Below are 16,671 nucleotides of genomic sequence, written 5' to 3'. Positions count from 1 at the left end.
TTCATTTTGCTCAATACCTTGTTAAAAACTTGAACAGTGAATTGTTCTCTTAGGAGCTTTAACTTCTGTATATTACATTGTCAGAAATATGTTTTTCTTTATCAAGACTTTCTCATATTATCTTTTTTTTTATTCTCACAAAAGATCAAATATATTGTCAGTGAACTAAGAGACCTATGGGTCAAACTTCTTTTTAAAAATGATTATTCATTATCACTTTGCTTTTTCAGTGTCTGTTACTGATGAAATAAAACTCTATTGAACTACAGATATTACATATTGTCTTATTAGAGGTAATTAGTATGCATATACTTTAACTTTGTTTTCTTGTAACTGACAATATGTTTAAAGTTTTTGTTTTAAAAAGTTGCAGTTAAGTAAGTCTTTTTCTGGCAGAGTGTCAAGTTTGAAAAACTGCCCATATCTGAGAAGTTGGAAGTGAATAATACGGAGCCTCTATCTTTAGCAGTATATTTTGGAATGCATTGTATCCTCTACAAACTAGGAAAGGACACAAGCTTCCTTTGATGAACAGCCACGAAACAATAAATGGCAGGAGCTGATATAATATAACAGTACTAGCAACAGTAATGTGAGATTGCGTAACGCTAGTCTGGAACTGCAAGTCTAATTCGAGATACTATCCTGCTTCCTTATTTCAGTTTTTTTAAAATGAGAATTAGCCAAAAAGCATCATCTCTCAGTGCTAGTTTTTGAGAAAAGTAGTTTTAGTTATGTGTGGGGAAAACTATTCTCCTGCTCTTCTCTCGCCTCATTGCGTGATACTAAATATTGAATTAAAATGCAAATGCACAGCAAGAAACCTAAATCATGAATGGCTTCTTCTAAAGCCATCTAATGCCGTTTTAATAAAGCACTGTAGGTATGCCTGATGATAGAAAAAAGAAGTATATTTTTGCCTGTACTATAGTTAACTTGTCAAGAGAATTCATTTGCTGATCTGGAAGCAAGCTACAGAATTCTACAAATCATTTTCTTTTGGATTTACAGATGAATAATTATTGACCCTAACTTTTTAAAGCATTTTTTGTGTGTGGTATTCCATTAATCTTTTATTGATATACATGTTTCCTCAAACGATTTGGAGGATTTGAAGTGGTTAGAAAAAAAAATCACACCACTGCTTAAAAAACAAAACGAAAAACCCCACGAGAGCATCTTGACAGCAGTTCTCAGAAGTAGTGACAGGCCAGTCTGTTCATAAGTAGTGGAATTCTGAGGCTTTATATCAGGAATAGTTTAAGAACTTGGTTAGGTAGGGGGGCATATGATGAAACTGACTCTTGCGGATTTTAGAACATAAGTTCATATACTGTGCAGTGGTATCAAAGAATGGCTTTTGTTGAACTGATCTTTTTTTTACAAGAATTTTTTTTTCACATACTAGTATCTTTTACCAGTTCGTTTTTTTTTTAAATTTTCAAGCAAAGCAAGAATATTTCAGTGATGGTTTTGCATTGTTGAGTCTCAGAGTCTTCAATAAGGCACTGAAGGAAAAAAAATCAGTTTTTCCTATTAAAAGTTCATTGCACCAACATCAGTGTGTGTCATGCCTGACACCTAGGAGAAAGTAAAATTGGCTCAGGTGGTCAGGGTCCATGGAATATCCACATTCTCAGCTGCTCCTCTGGTTGCATGCTGTGAGAAGCGAGATCTGTAAGAAAAATACAAATATTTCAGTTGTTTTCTTCTGAAAGGAGACCATTATATCTAGGGGAGAGTGAACCAGTTTACATAAAGGAAGGATTAAAAGCTATTCAGGGCACAGATAGTCTCTCTCTCTCTTTTTCTCTGTTTGTACTCCCCCTAGCACAATACTGCCCCAATCGCCATTCAGTCCTTTGGATGTGCCCATAGTACCAGTATTTACTCCTGATGATAAAGATTGCAGTGAGGCTTTGCAAATGTCCAGTTAGATTCTTTGAAAATAACTTACCATTATTTTACTCACCTTGTCCCTTTCTGCTTTTGGCCAGAAGCTGTAATGCCACAAGCTAGACAGTTCTTGTAACATTTCTAACCCGATGGGAAGCAGGACGTTTTGGGAAGAGAACTTGTTCAGGGAGCCCATTGCTCCTTTCACTGATGTCAGTGGAAAGGTTCCATTCAAGTCAATTATCAGAGGGGTAGTCGTGTTAGTTTGGATCTGTAAAAGCAGCAAAGAGTCCTATGGTGCCTTACAGACTAACAGACGTATTGGAGCATGAACTTTCGTGGGTGCATGCATCCAACAAAGTGGGTATTCACCCACAAAAGCTCATGCTTCAGTACGTCTGTTAGTCTATAAGGTGCCACAGGACTCTTTGCTGCTTTTACAGATCCAGACTAATATGGCTACTCCTCTGATGATTGACTATAAGGTGCCACAAGACTCTTTGCTGCTTATTCAAGTCAATGGAAGCAGGAGTGGGACCCCAATTTTGTAGACTCAGAGGTGTGGGTTATCATCAGCCACCATAATTCTAATCTGAACTGAATTATGTAACCTTCCCCCTCATCACTTACAGAAACAAAGATTATCTGAAAGTTAGAATTCCTTTGCTTTTTAGTTTATCTATAGGTGTAATATGTAAATTACTCTGTTCAAAAACTTCTGGAAAGGCACTGATTTGGTAGTTAACTTGTACTTTTGTCATGAAGAAATCACCCACTTCTATTGTAGAATTCGAGATATTTTTCTAAATTTGTCATCAGGAGCATGTACAATATTTACCAGACTTCCTAGAAGCACTTAGCTGAATTGAGCATAACTTCTTAAAAAAAAAAAGGGGAAAACATCACAAGCAAAGCAGAAAAGATTTCTAACTGTACAGTTAATATTTAAAGGGATGGATGGGTAGAACTTTTTGAAACACTGTGCTATTGAAATGTCAGAACCTCAGATACAACAGTCTTTCACTTCAGCATCAATTCTGGCACCGCCATTAAAGATGTGGAATGGAAACTGGTCTCTTTTTGATTAAGAAAACAAATAAAATCACAAATATTACTGTGTATTGTGGAAGAGCTTTTCCAGACACTATTATGAAAATTATTGCAGCTCCTTCACTCTGATACATATAATAACTCTGAAAAATTACTCATGCTGGGGGGGGGGAGAACAGATATTAGCAAAATATAAACCAGTTTATTAGCTTACTAGACCTGAATCGTACCCTTAGATTTTAACACTTTCTGTTCCATACACGTTGTAGCCTTCTCTGTATGTAGCATAATTCTGGGTATTGGTTGCAGGAGCAGGTTTAAAGTTTTGTGTATTCTTTGTGAGTTTCATTCGTTTGGACTCTGCACGAGACTTGTAACAGAATTCTATCAAAGCAACCATCATGGCGAGACCGAGACCTCCAACAAGAATATAGAAAACCCCAGCAACATTGCTCAGGCTCAGAGCACTTGTCTTGTCCTAAGAAAAATGAACCACTTGATTAGTTTTTTTGCAGCAAAAAGTCAGATTGGCTTAGCTTGGACATACATAACTCTATTTGCATCAGACTCCCTGTGCCCGCACATCCAGAAATCCCAGTTCAGAATGTCAGGTGCCCCAAATACTTGTATCTAGTTACTTTACATGCTGGAGCTCATTTATTGGTGTTAGTTTCAACTTTATCTCAATGACACAGAAATGGGTTAAAGTAGGGATTATCAAGACCGTTACTGTGCTATCTCACCCTGTTCAGTGAGTGAAATCCTGACCCTAGTGAAATCTATAAGACTTTTGCCATTGACGTCAATAGGGCTAGGATTCCACCCAGCAAGCCTATATGCTGCTGAGTATATCTAGTAGCAAACAGAAGGCACCTAGCCTCATTCTCCCCAAAGAATCTCAAATATTTTTGGAATTTCCCATTGGGTAGATCAATGACTGCATAAAATAAGGTAGAATTTATAGAAGTCCATTCTGAAACTAACAAAACACAAGATTTAGTTATTTTTGGTGAATGTAGAGAAAATAATTTGGATGTTGAGAAAATTATCTGGTTTCTGTTTAATAATAAATATTTTTTTTCTTTTTTTTTTTGAGGAAGATGGTCAGTTACTTTCAGGTCCAGCTAACTACACTAGCACCCGCTGTTATAAAAAGAGGTTGGTTTACTAAAATTAATATTAATTTTAAAAAAGCTGTCTACATGCACCCTCAATGCATGGCAGACGGGGGAAGTCTTTCATTTAAAAAAATAGAACTTTTGTAATCAGATTATGCAGAATTGTAACCATTTTGCTGCTGAATTGAATTGGTCTGCATTTATTAAATATCGTTTATGCATACTTTCCTTCTTTGAGTTGCAACACACACAATCTAGGTGGCTGTTGTCAAGCCAGATGCCAGAGAAACCTGCAGTAAATATTTTTACTAATTTAATATATTTGCAGGTAGACCTTGATGCATGACAATTCTCTGGGGATGTCCAAAGCGTCTGTAAAATCAGGAGAAAATACAGTCTGCCTAGTAACAGCCTGGAGGAAACACAGGCATTTTGGATAAAGGCAGTTTTATAAATTACCTGCAGTTTTAAATTTGATGTTTGCAGTTGTATTTCAGGCATGTAGAGCCTGATCCTACAATTGTGCATTCAACTCTCATTGATTCAAAGTTATTTGCAACAGCTGGAAGAGCAGGCCTTGAGAGCAAATTCCAATCCTACTGAAATCAATGAGTTTTGCTGTTGACTTCAGTGGGACCAGGAGACAGCTCTAAAAGAGTAAAACACCTAATAATGGGGAGATTTGCAAAGACACCAAGGGGAGTGATTTTTTTTTTTCCGATGGCAGTTTGGTTGCTTATCTCCTCTTGGTGTCTTTGAAAATCCTTTCCAATAATGCTTAATGCTGGGTCATCACTGGTCTTCCTCACTAGTTCTACTAGCATTAACTAAACCTCTATATTTTCATTACCTGGGTTAAGCAGAATGTTTCCCCCCAAATAAAACAGGAAATATACAAATCATGGGCCTGACTCAGCCGCTATTAATCCACATGTGGAACTTCCTGAAGTATCTGGGAATTCTACATGAGGAACAGCTGCAGGGTTTCCTGATGTCTGGCCCTCGGTGATTAGTTTTAGTATGCAGCTTGGTTACATTAAACCATACACTGTTCCAACAATACATTTAAAGCAGTGGTTTTCAAACTATTTGAGCGGAGTGCCCCACTCCTTTGAGTTACAATATTTGGTTGCAACTCCCAATACCTGCTCCTCCCACCTCTGGGTTTTCAGGGTGGTGGAAGACACGTGCATGGTCTCTGGGGACAAAGCCAGTGCTGTGTGTGGAGGCATTAACGCTGACTCACGGGCTGGGTGGCCCACTGAGGTGATTTGGAGGTGGAGGTGGTGTTCCCTCCCTGAGTCTTGCCTTGTGGGGCTGGCCCCAGCCTCACCACTTGCCCTCTCGAATATTCCTCCATGCTGCCCTAGGGGGCCATCCCCCACAAGTTGAAAACCTCTGATTTAAAGTATGCCAGCTATTCAGATTCTCCCACAAAACTTCTGGTATGGAATGTAGTAATACAGGAGCAAAATGGTTCAATGCACAATAAAATGAATGTCCAAGATTTATGAAATGAGTTACCAATAATATCACAATATTAGTTTTCTTAGAAAAAAATTCAAACAGAAAATTTAAACTTTCTTGGGGGTGGTGGTGGTGGTGGGAAGGTGTTTCATGCTCATCAATGTGATGTCTTTCCTGAAAATATCCATCCTTCAGAAGCATGCATGGCCTATCACTCACAACCAATGGGGACAGAAATTTTAGTTACAATTTTGAAACAAAATTTTATGTACTCATAACTCAAAAATGAAAAGCAATGCTGGACTAAATAATACATTGACTGTGATGAAGCTTGTAGGTTAAATGGAGATACCAGTCTGAGGTTTGTTTAGGCATTTTCCATGGCCTTTTCTTCCCCCAGCAAAATATCCAAGTAGTAAAATGTACTTACAACTAAAGTCTTTGATACTGTAAAAGAAAAATGCTGTCATATTCTGATCTTTAATGTGTCTAGTCTTTTCCCTTGAACCTTCAAAACGTAAATATTAACTTTTGAAAGTCATTTTTGTATAAACACACAGTGGGTCAAAATGTGATTTCTAATCAGTACAAAAAGACCTTCGGCGACTGACCTTACTTCCGGAGTCCTTGGCTCCACATTCACCCTTATCGTACCACCATTTGTTTTTCAGCTTGTCTAAGATGCCTTGTTCACTGAGTTTCAATACTGCAAGGTTTACAGGAGTTCTTCACGTGGGAAATAACATAAATAACATTATATTATGTTATTTTATGTTATTCAAGCTTTTAACTACTTTAAAACTATACAAAGCGATAAAGCAGGGTTCCTGGCCACAAAGTAATTTATACTGCAGGCAACTGGATCATCCCCTTAAGTTAATGCTAGAGCAACACTATATTACCAGGTCCTGCCCATATCGCTTTGAGTAATCGGCACGCACTGTTAAATAAAAATAATGGAAATCAAGTAACTCAAATTTTCCCTTTTTAGTAGAATCATTAGACAGCTCACAGTAGCTTCACATGTAGTCTGAGAAATTTGAACTTACAAGATATCTTATTGCACTAACAGAGAGTAAGCTAGTATAGGTAAGCGGGGCTTTTCATGTCCTGAACAAATTAACACCAGTGAATAATCAAGGCCACCTGTACAGAAACTAGGTACAGAAATTAGGTACAATGAACTAAGGCTATAGGAAAAATTCCACATAGATCACAGTGTGAAACCCTCTCAGTTTGCCTGTTTTCCTGCTTGGCATGATGTTGGGAATGCTCAGTTTTTAGTCTGTGTAGCGTGGCTAGGCTTTTCACAAGCAAAACCCAGCTTGCAACATCAAGATTTCCATGAGCAAAAAGGGAGCCGGTGGGGGATGCTGAAGCTTGTATGTCACAGCAATGGAGGTGGGGGAATTTTGCTAGATTTCATGGCACTGTCTCTGTGACAACTTCAGAAAATTCCCCCAGTTGGTGGAATATTTTCAGTTTCACCACAACACGTTTCAGCAAACCAAAAAACCTGGAACCTTTCCCTTCCTACACACAAAACAAAGCAATTGAATGTTCTTGACCTCAACTCATTATGTTTTGAATATTGTAGTTCAAGATACTTTCAATATACTTAAAAGACAATATTTACATAAAATAACTGTAGATAATACCATGTTATAGAATGAGTTGTCAGGCATAGAAACAGTGGGCCATATTGTCCACTATAATTGGTGGTGGCTACTGATGAGGGATTTGTTTTTGCTAACTAGCCTAGACCTTTTCTCCTTGGGCAGGCCCAGGGGCGGCTCTAGACATTTCGCTGCCCCAAGCACGGCGGCATGCCAAGGGGGGCGCTCTGCTGGTTGCCGGTCCCGCGGCTCCGGTGGACCTCCTGCAGGCGTGCCTGCGGAGGGTCCGCTGGTCCTGCGGCTTCACTGAAGCCTCGGGACCAGCAGACCCTCTGCAGGCACGCCTGTGGGAGGTCCACCGGAGCCGGGGGACCAGCGAGTGGCCTGCCTGCCTCCCTCCCAGCGACCAGCAGAGCGCCCCCTGCGGCATGCTGCCCCAAGCATGCGCTTGGTGTGCTAGGGCCTGGAGCCACCCCTGGGCAGGCCCCAGAGTGAAAAGGACTGGGCTTGGCCTGTCACTTTGTTTCTTAAAATACAGTCCACAAAGGGAAGAACTGGCAAAGTTTAGCTGCAGCACTATGGAGTGCTGTTGGGGGAAGAAACAGGCTAGTTTTCTTCTAGCCCCTAAAAGCCGCTCCCTGTACTGAATGACCAGAACATGGTCTCAGGTTGTCTTGTCTGTGAACAAAAAGGGACCTAAACAGCCTAAGTACAGAGCTCCATCCCCTCCTCTGCAGTTGTTCAAGGAGTTTGACTGTGAGCCAGCTGCATCGAACAGAGGCAGTGGGTGGGTCTGGTAAGACGTTGGGGTTCTGCTGCCTGGTGGGGGAAACTCTGCAGCTCAGCAACGCTGATGGTTTGTGGGAGGGGGGATGGGTGGTGGTGCCTGGAAGGATGCCTGCCTGGTGCAAGTTGTGGTCAGCTGTGCAGGATGGCAGAGTGTCCTGCTCCTTGATTTTGTGTCAGCACCAGATACCACTGGTGATGCAGATTTTTCCTGCGTAAGGTTACTGGAGACTTGAGTTTGTACATCATGCTCTTGGGCCAGCCATTATATGTGTGTCTTGGGGCGATGGGGAGAAGTTCATGGCCATCAGAACTGGCAGACAGGTGAAGCCAAAGAGCCCGCAGATCTTCTGAGACCTATGATAGGTTTCAGGGATCCACTGAAGGCCCGGACAATCTTTCCGGATGCCTTGTGCCTCCACACATCCTCTTAGCTTCTCCTGGTCCTCAGGAAACTAGAGGCTCTGGCTGCTAGCCCAAAAGGTTACATCCAAGAAGAGGAAACCTAGTTAAGTAACTATAGGACTTTTCCTCCCTGCTGCCCCTCACATGGATGCTTCTTTTCAGAGTAAGACTGTCTGTGCCCTTGGTGTGAGGGGGAGACGGTACACTGCAGCCTGAGGCAGGAAAAAGTCCCATTGGCTATTGAGTTTTGCCTGAGCCAGATGAGAGTGTAGGCCTGTGCCCGCTGACATGTGGGAGAGAAGAAAGAGTGCTTCAAAGTCGAAGGCTGCAGTGAGCTGCCTTAGTACTAAACAAACTCCCACCCTAGAACTGAGGTAGCCGGTCTGATGGTTAGGTCAGAGTAAGGCCTTGTCTATAATAAAAGTTGCAGCCGTTTATAAAAATCAGTTTAGTTAAACTGGTGCAAACCCGTGTGGCCATCCTTAAATTGATTTAAATATGGCTTATATGGATTTTAGCTTAAGTGTTAATCAGCTAAAACAATTTTAAAAATATGCCTTTAATTAAACCAGAGAAACCTCTAACTGCTGAAACAAAGTCTGGCTTTCCCTAATAAAGAGAGGGTGATCAAGTGCAAAGAAGGCAGCAGTAGAACAAGTGGAACAAAATATCAGGAAGTTCTTTAAAAAGTGTCCATATCTGTTGTTAATGTGCAGTGCAGCTAGTACCCTCAACTCTTGCTGAAATTAGAGGGCCCTCAGAATCTCACAGGATCGGGCCCAGCGATCGGTTAGCTCTGGCTGGTCCAGGAATGTGCTCCATCCATCTCTGATACCGGAACTTGCAAGAGTGTCTTTCATACTACTTGCCTTTAACTATCTGTGAGGATCTGGACCTAGCTGGGGGAGGGATAGCTCAGTGGTTTGAGTATTGGCCTGCTAAACCCAGGATTATGAGTTCAATCTTTGAGGAGGCCATTTAGGGATCTGGGGCAAAAATCTGTTTGGGGATTGGTCCTCCTCTGAGCAAGGGGTTGGACTAGATGACCTCCTGAGGTCCCTTCCAACCCTGATATTCTCTGTTTCTATATGTTCAAAAGATAGAACCGTTCAAATGATTTAGGCTTAGATCCTGCCTGGGCCTTAAGCAAGGGCACGGTGGGAGTCAAAAGGGCAAAAGTAGGGAGGATTGTACTCTAAATGGGGAGAGAGCTGCGGAAGAGGAGGTGGGCCATGGCCCACACTACCTCCAGGAGCAGGACCACAAGAAAAGTGTAGTGGAAACTGTTTTCTCTGAGGCAGAATACCTCTGGATGCTCCCTCAGCAGCAATGCAGCTCCACACTGGCCCTTACTCTGGCCTGTGTCTAAGTAGCGTGATTGAGCCATTCATCCCAAAATGAGACTGTCCTCGCCCCCATGATTAATCTAAATCAGTAGTTCTCAAAGCTGGTCCGCTGCTTGTTCAGGGAAAGTTCCTGGTGGACCGGGCCAGTTTGGTTGCCTGCCACGTCCGCAGGTTCGGCCGATTGCCGCTCCCACTGGCCAAAGTTCGCTGCTCCAGGCCAATGCGGGCAGCGGGAAGCTTCCTGGAGTAGTGAGCCGCGATTGGCCAGACCTGCGGATGCGGCAGGCAAACAAAATGGCCAGGCCCGCCAGCAGCTTTCCCTGAACAAGCGGCAGACGGGCTTTGAAAATCACTGATCTAAATAAATATATATCCCATCAATATATACTCTGTCAAGTGCTTACAAATCTAGATTTAAAAAGGAGAAAAATAAACATACTTCAGAGCACAAGCACCACCAAAGCTGTAATCTGCATGCCCAGCTACTACATTTCACAAGGTTGATGTGGGTGCTAAAAACTAACATGAAGCAATTTAAAAAATAAAAAATCATAGTACCATTATGTGCCCTCAGGCTGTGCAAATTCCCAGATAGACGAGCAAAATATCATGTCAGTAAGTGCCAGCCCAGTCACATATTGCCCTCAATTGATGCACTGAGCTACCCTTAATAACAGTGGATCTGGGGCAGTATATCTTCCTATGAACTTCTCTAGCTGGCCAGACAGAGACAGCACAGCTCCTGCCGTACTGATGGTATCCTGCACATCACTAGGCTTCACGATTTCTGATATTTTCTTTGTAAAAATTCCTATTTAGAATTCACTGTAATCTAATTAACTATCAGTCCAGGAAGCTTATATTTTCTCTGCTGGAGGCAAGTGCTGCATTGCGGTGATGAGCCCCAAGAGGGATGACATGTTTGCTATCTCAGCCTTGGCAGAGCAATTATGGAGCCCCCTCAACCAGCAGCTGCTGGAATTAAAAAGTCAGACATATCACTGCTACCTGTTTGCCGCACTGTATGTGTAGCATTTCACAATGTCATGTGAGCTTGCTCATGAATCCAGAGTGAACAAGGAAGCAGAAGCCACTGACAAACAGTGCAAATAACCCATGTCCTAGGAAGGATGGCTACATATGTAGCATATTCAAAAGGCTATAAATTCCTGCCTTGCATAAAAGGTTTTTGCATAGTTTGAATGAGTCAGGTCTCATCCTAGCCAGCCCCCCTGCAACGATTATGTATTTGCGTCTTCAGATCAGGTACTTATATTATCACATGGACTTGAGACACAATGTAGAATAAATGACAATAACCTATGCATTTGTTAGGCTAATGCATAGCATGACACTAAAAGCTGAATGCCTTTATCCACCTGTGGCCAGGCCCAGTACAAACCCCACAGTGGGTTATAGCTCAAGAGCTGAGTGCTCTAAACAGAAGTTACATTTACAAAGAAAAATCCAATTTATGCAACATATTTTTCCACTCTGAAAAATAAGTGTGCAGTCAAGAATAAATGACCACAATAGGGAAAAGGTTATAAACACCTTTCCTGTCATCCTGCATATAATTATTGAGAAATTATTTTTCCACCCATTCCAAACACTCTCTTAATTTGCATGTCTTTATAAAATCCACAGAGTACAAAGAATTTGCATATCATCCAATACATTACAGATTAGCTTTCATAACTTTATACAGAATTGGGAAATGAGGACAGCTTAACATGCAAATTAGGGTTTCTTAATTTTTTTTTAAAGCCAACGTTACGTTTAATTATGCACATCCAAGTTCCCAAAAAAGTAAACTAAAATTATCTGAACTAAACAGATGGGCAGTTGCCTGAATCATGGTTTTCTATATAGCTTTTCATCATATGATCCATTTAAATAACACTGCTTGTAGGAATTGAAGCTGAGCAACAATTTTGGTTTCCTTTTTTCCTGACCCCTCCCCTCCTAGTTTAAAAAAACATGAACAGGGATGGGTGGCTGGTTGTGTGTGATCTCCTAGTCACTATCTGGTATGTTCATCAGTGTTGCTTTTTTTTTTCCTTCTTGTACAGTTTATCCATAGTCATGAAATCCCAAATTCTGTTTGCATGGGCATTGTAGATAATGCCACTAGCTTTGTAGATAATTTCTGTTTCTCACAGATGCCATGAGATGGGGAGATCATGTAATATGCTGCATAAGGAAGGGGATTTGTTGAAAAATTCCAAATAAAGTAGTCTTGAGGGACAGCAGAATATCCAGGAGCTATCTTTGCCAGGGTTTGCACTTTCTCCCCTCACCCTCATCTTTGACATTTGCCCATGCATAGGCCTGGATGCCTTAAGTTTTTGTAGCACTGGTTGGTTTAATAGCAAGTTCCTTATTTAGTGAGGTGGCACTACCAATGTGACACAATGTGTTTCACAGAGAGAACGTGAAATGAAGCATGTTTTATCATAGTCCTCAACTACAATTTTGTCTGCTTCTGAGAAATTAATCCAGAGATCTCGTTCCCACTTTCCTATTTTCCCACTCTCTCATGCAGTACAGTGCTAAGAAGTATGTCCCTTCTGGCTGTGAGAGGCTAGTTCTGCTTGCTGTTTCTGCAGGGATAGCTCCAATAGGCCCCAGTCTTGCAAACCGTTAAACATGAGTTGCTTTATACGGGTGAATTGAGCTCTGCAGGTCTAGAGCCTTGCTGGTTCTCTCTCTATTTATGGGGTGGCAGGTTAGAAATTTGAAAGTGGGATCTGCTTTGTTGGTAAACTCTAGCATGACTGTTACCTTCCAAAAATTGCTTGCCTCTGAATAGCTGTCTAGCTTCTTTCATTCCAAATAATTAGAATTTAGGCACAGTCCAAGCGGGTCTGTGGAGATACATAGCGATCTTGATTTTCCATTTTTTTTTAGTAGACATCAGCTATGCAATGAATGCAAAGGGCTGCATTTTGAATACAAGTCCCAGTCTGCTCAGATTAGCATTGGGGTACTCAACATTCCTGGTGCCATAGAAGGCAAATTATGTACGCGTACCACTCTGTGACTCTCCCAAAGGCTCCGGGTGCTCTATGCCCACATGGTACGCTCCCTGGTAATTTAGGATGAAAGGGCAAATCATATTGTTTGTTTTTTATTTTTTTTTGAAGACATGCATATTTGTGAAGGCAGCAGTGTAGTTAAATATAAGAACAAATGCAAGGGAATCCAGGCAGAAACTTAGGCACTTATGGGACTTTGAGAGTGGAAATTTAGGTTCCTACACGGCTAGATGGCAGCTGAGTCAGGGTCTGAGGATTTCAGTGGTGCCTAAACATGGGACTTTGCCACTTAAAGTGGCAGTTAGGCACCTAAAGTGACTCAAGTGTGCAGTCTGTACTGGGGCTTGGAAATTCCCCTGACTCTTAACCCAGGGATTTGCCACAAGACTACCCTTCTTTTTAAGAGTGTACAGTCAGTTGGCTTGCAGTCTGGGATTTATTACTGCTAAAGTGGAGGATGATTTGTTCTGTGCTTTATATATGATTGTTTTAAACCATTTTTTTGCTTAATTAGGTGTGATAATTTTATGCTTTCCAATTGCTTTTTAATTAAGTTATTGTTACCTTTCTTTTTCAGAGCTATATGGAGTCTTCTGTTAATTCTTTTGTACTTTTCTTGGTGGTTTTGGCTATTTTTCCTCTACTGGCTTTAACTTCTGATAGGATCATTTTAACTTTTGCTTATGCAGTTTCCAGGCTAGCTTTAGATCAGTTTTGTTGTTCTTATCAAAGCACAATAATCAGATGCTTGTGGTTTGTGTTTCAGGGAGCATTAAATTTGATACCCTGAGTATCCTTGTTGAATGTAGTCCTTTATGGCATTCTATATCTTGATGATTACTTCAGAGATGTGCAGCAAAAGTCTCTTTGCTGACCATAATTGTCTTTTATTTTTATCTGGATTTAGCAGTAGGTGCATCATAACAAGGCTTTGATTACACAGCACTATATGTCCCATTGCACAGTTCAGACCAAACTCAGTTACTATGTTGTTCCATAAAATAAGATATCAAGCCTGGAGTAAGAATTGTATCTAAGGGAACTATATGAATAGTCTAATTCTGAGTGATACCATCTCTTTGTCAATTAACCCACTGGCTGTTTTAAGTTTGTTTAATATGGTTTTGTTATTAAGACTGGTGACCATCTTTTCTCATATTCATCACTGTATTTATATCTTCTTCAAAGATTACTCTACCCCTGGAAATGAAGGGCCACTTTATGAGAGTTTCAGTTCTTTTCCCACATGCAGTGTGCACCACACTTATTTTTATGAGAGGAAAAACCCTCTGCTTGGCCATTGTGCTGTGTTAAAGGAGCATGAAAAAAGTCTCCTTTTTAGTCTTCAAAAACTGAAAAAAGTTCACTACACTTAATCAGATTGTTGGCCAAGATTTTCAGTTGAATTTGGGTGCCCAATTTGAGATACAGGATTTTCAGAAAAAGCTGAGCAGCTATCCTTTGAAAATCAGGACCTGTTAAGGTGTTTCAAGTTGGGCACCCAAAACCACTTTTGAAGACCTTGACCACTAATCCCTCTAATGTTTAAGGTTATAAATATGTAGGGAGTTTCCACTGTAACATTGGGTAAAGTGGAGCTTGTCTGAAATATAATACAGATTCTCTGTTTAATACGTCCTCCTGTTTTCGTGCAAAGGCTTGTCCTTTGGAACGCACAACTACCTCATATGAAGGCTTCCCTCTGCTTTCCTATCTCATTGTTATCTGCATATTTTCCATCCATGCCATTAATATGTTTAACATTTAACATAAGAAGAAACAACACTGTCAACTCACTCTTATGTCCATCATCTCTGTGAAACTTAAAACCTTTTGGAGGGACTCCTTTCTTCAGCAGGCACTTGCTTCTCTCCTGATTAGCTAAATTACAGCTTCCTATTACTCACTTCTCACAGTTTTCTTAGGTAACAGAATCTGTTCCTTTATGATCATCCTGATGCGGCCAGGATGATTCCAGAAGGAAAGGAAAGAAAATTAATTGTCCAAAGAAATTGTTAATTCTGTGTCAGGTTAATCACAAAAAGAAATGCTTGCCTGGAAACCAGACAGTTCCAGTCATGTTAACCCCAAACATTCAAAAAACAAGAGTCAGCCCCACACAATCATATTATTGGCTTCCAAACCATAAGGGTTTTGGTTTTTGTTCCTTGTAAATTGGAAGTCCTTCTCATTTGCCTTCTGCTGTTTGAATGTTTTAGGGTTTATTTTCAAGCTTTCATCTGCAACCACAAAAATAAAGCTGAGATTTTCATGTAGTAACAGGACTCCAGAAGTTGGGGCTTTAAGACTCCCAATAAAATCACAAGAACTAGTGATTCCTTTCTTTTTTTTTGAGTTAATGGGGATTCAGTGTTGCATGCAGTGTACTTAGCTGACTGAATCCTGACAGCATCTTGGAGAGCCTTAAGTCAGTTCCTGGAAGAAATGCTATTAATATATATTTTTAAAATGTCCAGTTCACAGAGCTCACCGAAGAATTTGCATTTTCTACTAAGCATTCTGGTTACAGTACTGTTATGTGATGTCTAGTCTATTCAGCTGTTCCTTGTACATAGATCATGAGGGTCTTCTATTCACATGTATAGGTATATAACAATAATATGCCTGGTAGTTCTCGTAAATCATTGTAAGTATCCTTCTGCCCCTCAGAGGGAGGCTTCTTTTTCTGCATTCTACAAGACTTCAGTTGTTATGGCTCTTTGCTCCTCTGCTGCGAAGCAGTTCAATCTCTGGATACAGCTAGAGTTCAAGGGTCAGCGTTGCATGGAATTGTCTTTTGTTTGGAGGAAGGTGGTGATATTTCACTCCTCTTTTTGTGACATGGCCCAGCCAAGTTTGCTGCTAACACTCCATAGGAATGGTCAGCCACCCTGAGGTGGGACCAGGTCTTCAGCAGCCACATGTGCTGCTTTTTATTGCTCTGTTTTGGAGCAGCTGTCACATGTGCTGCTGATTCTTTTGCATGATTAGGCTGTATGCATGTTTGTGCTATCACCAAAAATGTTCACTGGAACATACAGAGATGACCATTATTGTTGGCACTTCTGATTGTGCCAAAGGATTAACTTCAAAAAGAGGATGTCCTAAGCTAGCCAGTGATGAAATGCAGAGTGGAGGGGGCTCAGGTCCTTAAAGATATATAGGTGCCTAACTCTCATTGATCTGGGTGCTAGGTTCTTGACTGACATTTCAGAGAGAGGCACGTATCTCCACTCAGGAGTCTTAGCCTGAATTGTCTCCTGGAGTTAGATGCTGAAGGCAATTCAGCACTTTCTTATGAAAAAAGCAGAACAGCAAGACCCCTGATTCTAGCCAATAGCCCAGTGGTTAGGGCACTCGCCTGGGATGTGGGAGATCTGTTCTTAGATTCCTTCTCTGGCTGATTTGGAGCAGAGACTTGAACCCAGGTCTTCCCCCTACCAGGTGAATGCCCTCACCGCTACATTACTGGGATCGTAAGGCAGAGAATCCCTCTTGGTGGAGGTGTTCCACTTTGTATAAATAATTCCATAATCCTTGGGCCTGGAAGAGTAAGAGTGGCTCTCTAGCCCTGTGTTTAGGGCACTCACATGGATGTCCCTGCTCCAATAAATTATTTATACACAGTGAACAGCTTCAACAGGAGAGACGCCCACCCCAGAATACCCAGTAGCCAGGTGGCTCAGGCATTCCCCTGGGAGGCAGGAGAGCTGGTCCAAGTCAGTCTGAGAGGGGAGTCAAACCTGCATCTCTCACATCATGCACCTCTGCCAGCCAAGCGCCCAGATTCCCAACCTGCTCGCCACGGCTGTCTTTTGCGTGGGTTAGGTGTGTTCAGTCAGAGCACAACTACCGGATTTGGCTAGACAGGGAAGAGAGGTGGGGGAACTGCCTTGTTTTGAGAATCCTGCCAGGGCTTAGGTGTGAGCTAGGGCTCCAAGTGGCATCA

At 41.4% G+C, this 16,671-nt stretch overlaps 1 protein-coding gene across 3 annotated transcripts in view; it reads right to left on the bottom strand.

The window, feature by feature from the left end:
- Positions 1–2,565: 2,565 nt before the first annotated feature.
- Positions 2,566–16,671, bottom strand: part of GRIA3 (glutamate ionotropic receptor AMPA type subunit 3) — a 208,190-nt gene continuing 194,084 nt past the window's right edge. The window contains exons 15-16 of one of the 3 annotated variants that reach the window (XM_050964485.1): positions 6,143–6,257; positions 2,566–3,424 (exon numbers count right to left, since the gene is read on the bottom strand). In XM_050964485.1, the coding sequence (XP_050820442.1) occupies positions 3,179–3,424; positions 6,143–6,257 (361 nt within the window). In that variant the 3' untranslated portion in view covers positions 2,566–3,178. The remainder of the gene's footprint in view (positions 3,425–6,142; positions 6,258–16,671) is intronic. The other 2 variants (XR_007775845.1, XM_050964487.1) reach the window with 2 other exon arrangements.

Source organism: Gopherus flavomarginatus, chromosome 8 (genome assembly GCF_025201925.1).
Source record: "Gopherus flavomarginatus isolate rGopFla2 chromosome 8, rGopFla2.mat.asm, whole genome shotgun sequence".
Taxonomy (NCBI): Eukaryota; Metazoa; Chordata; order Testudines; family Testudinidae; genus Gopherus; species Gopherus flavomarginatus.
This window is presented reverse-complemented; position numbering and strand designations above follow the sequence as displayed.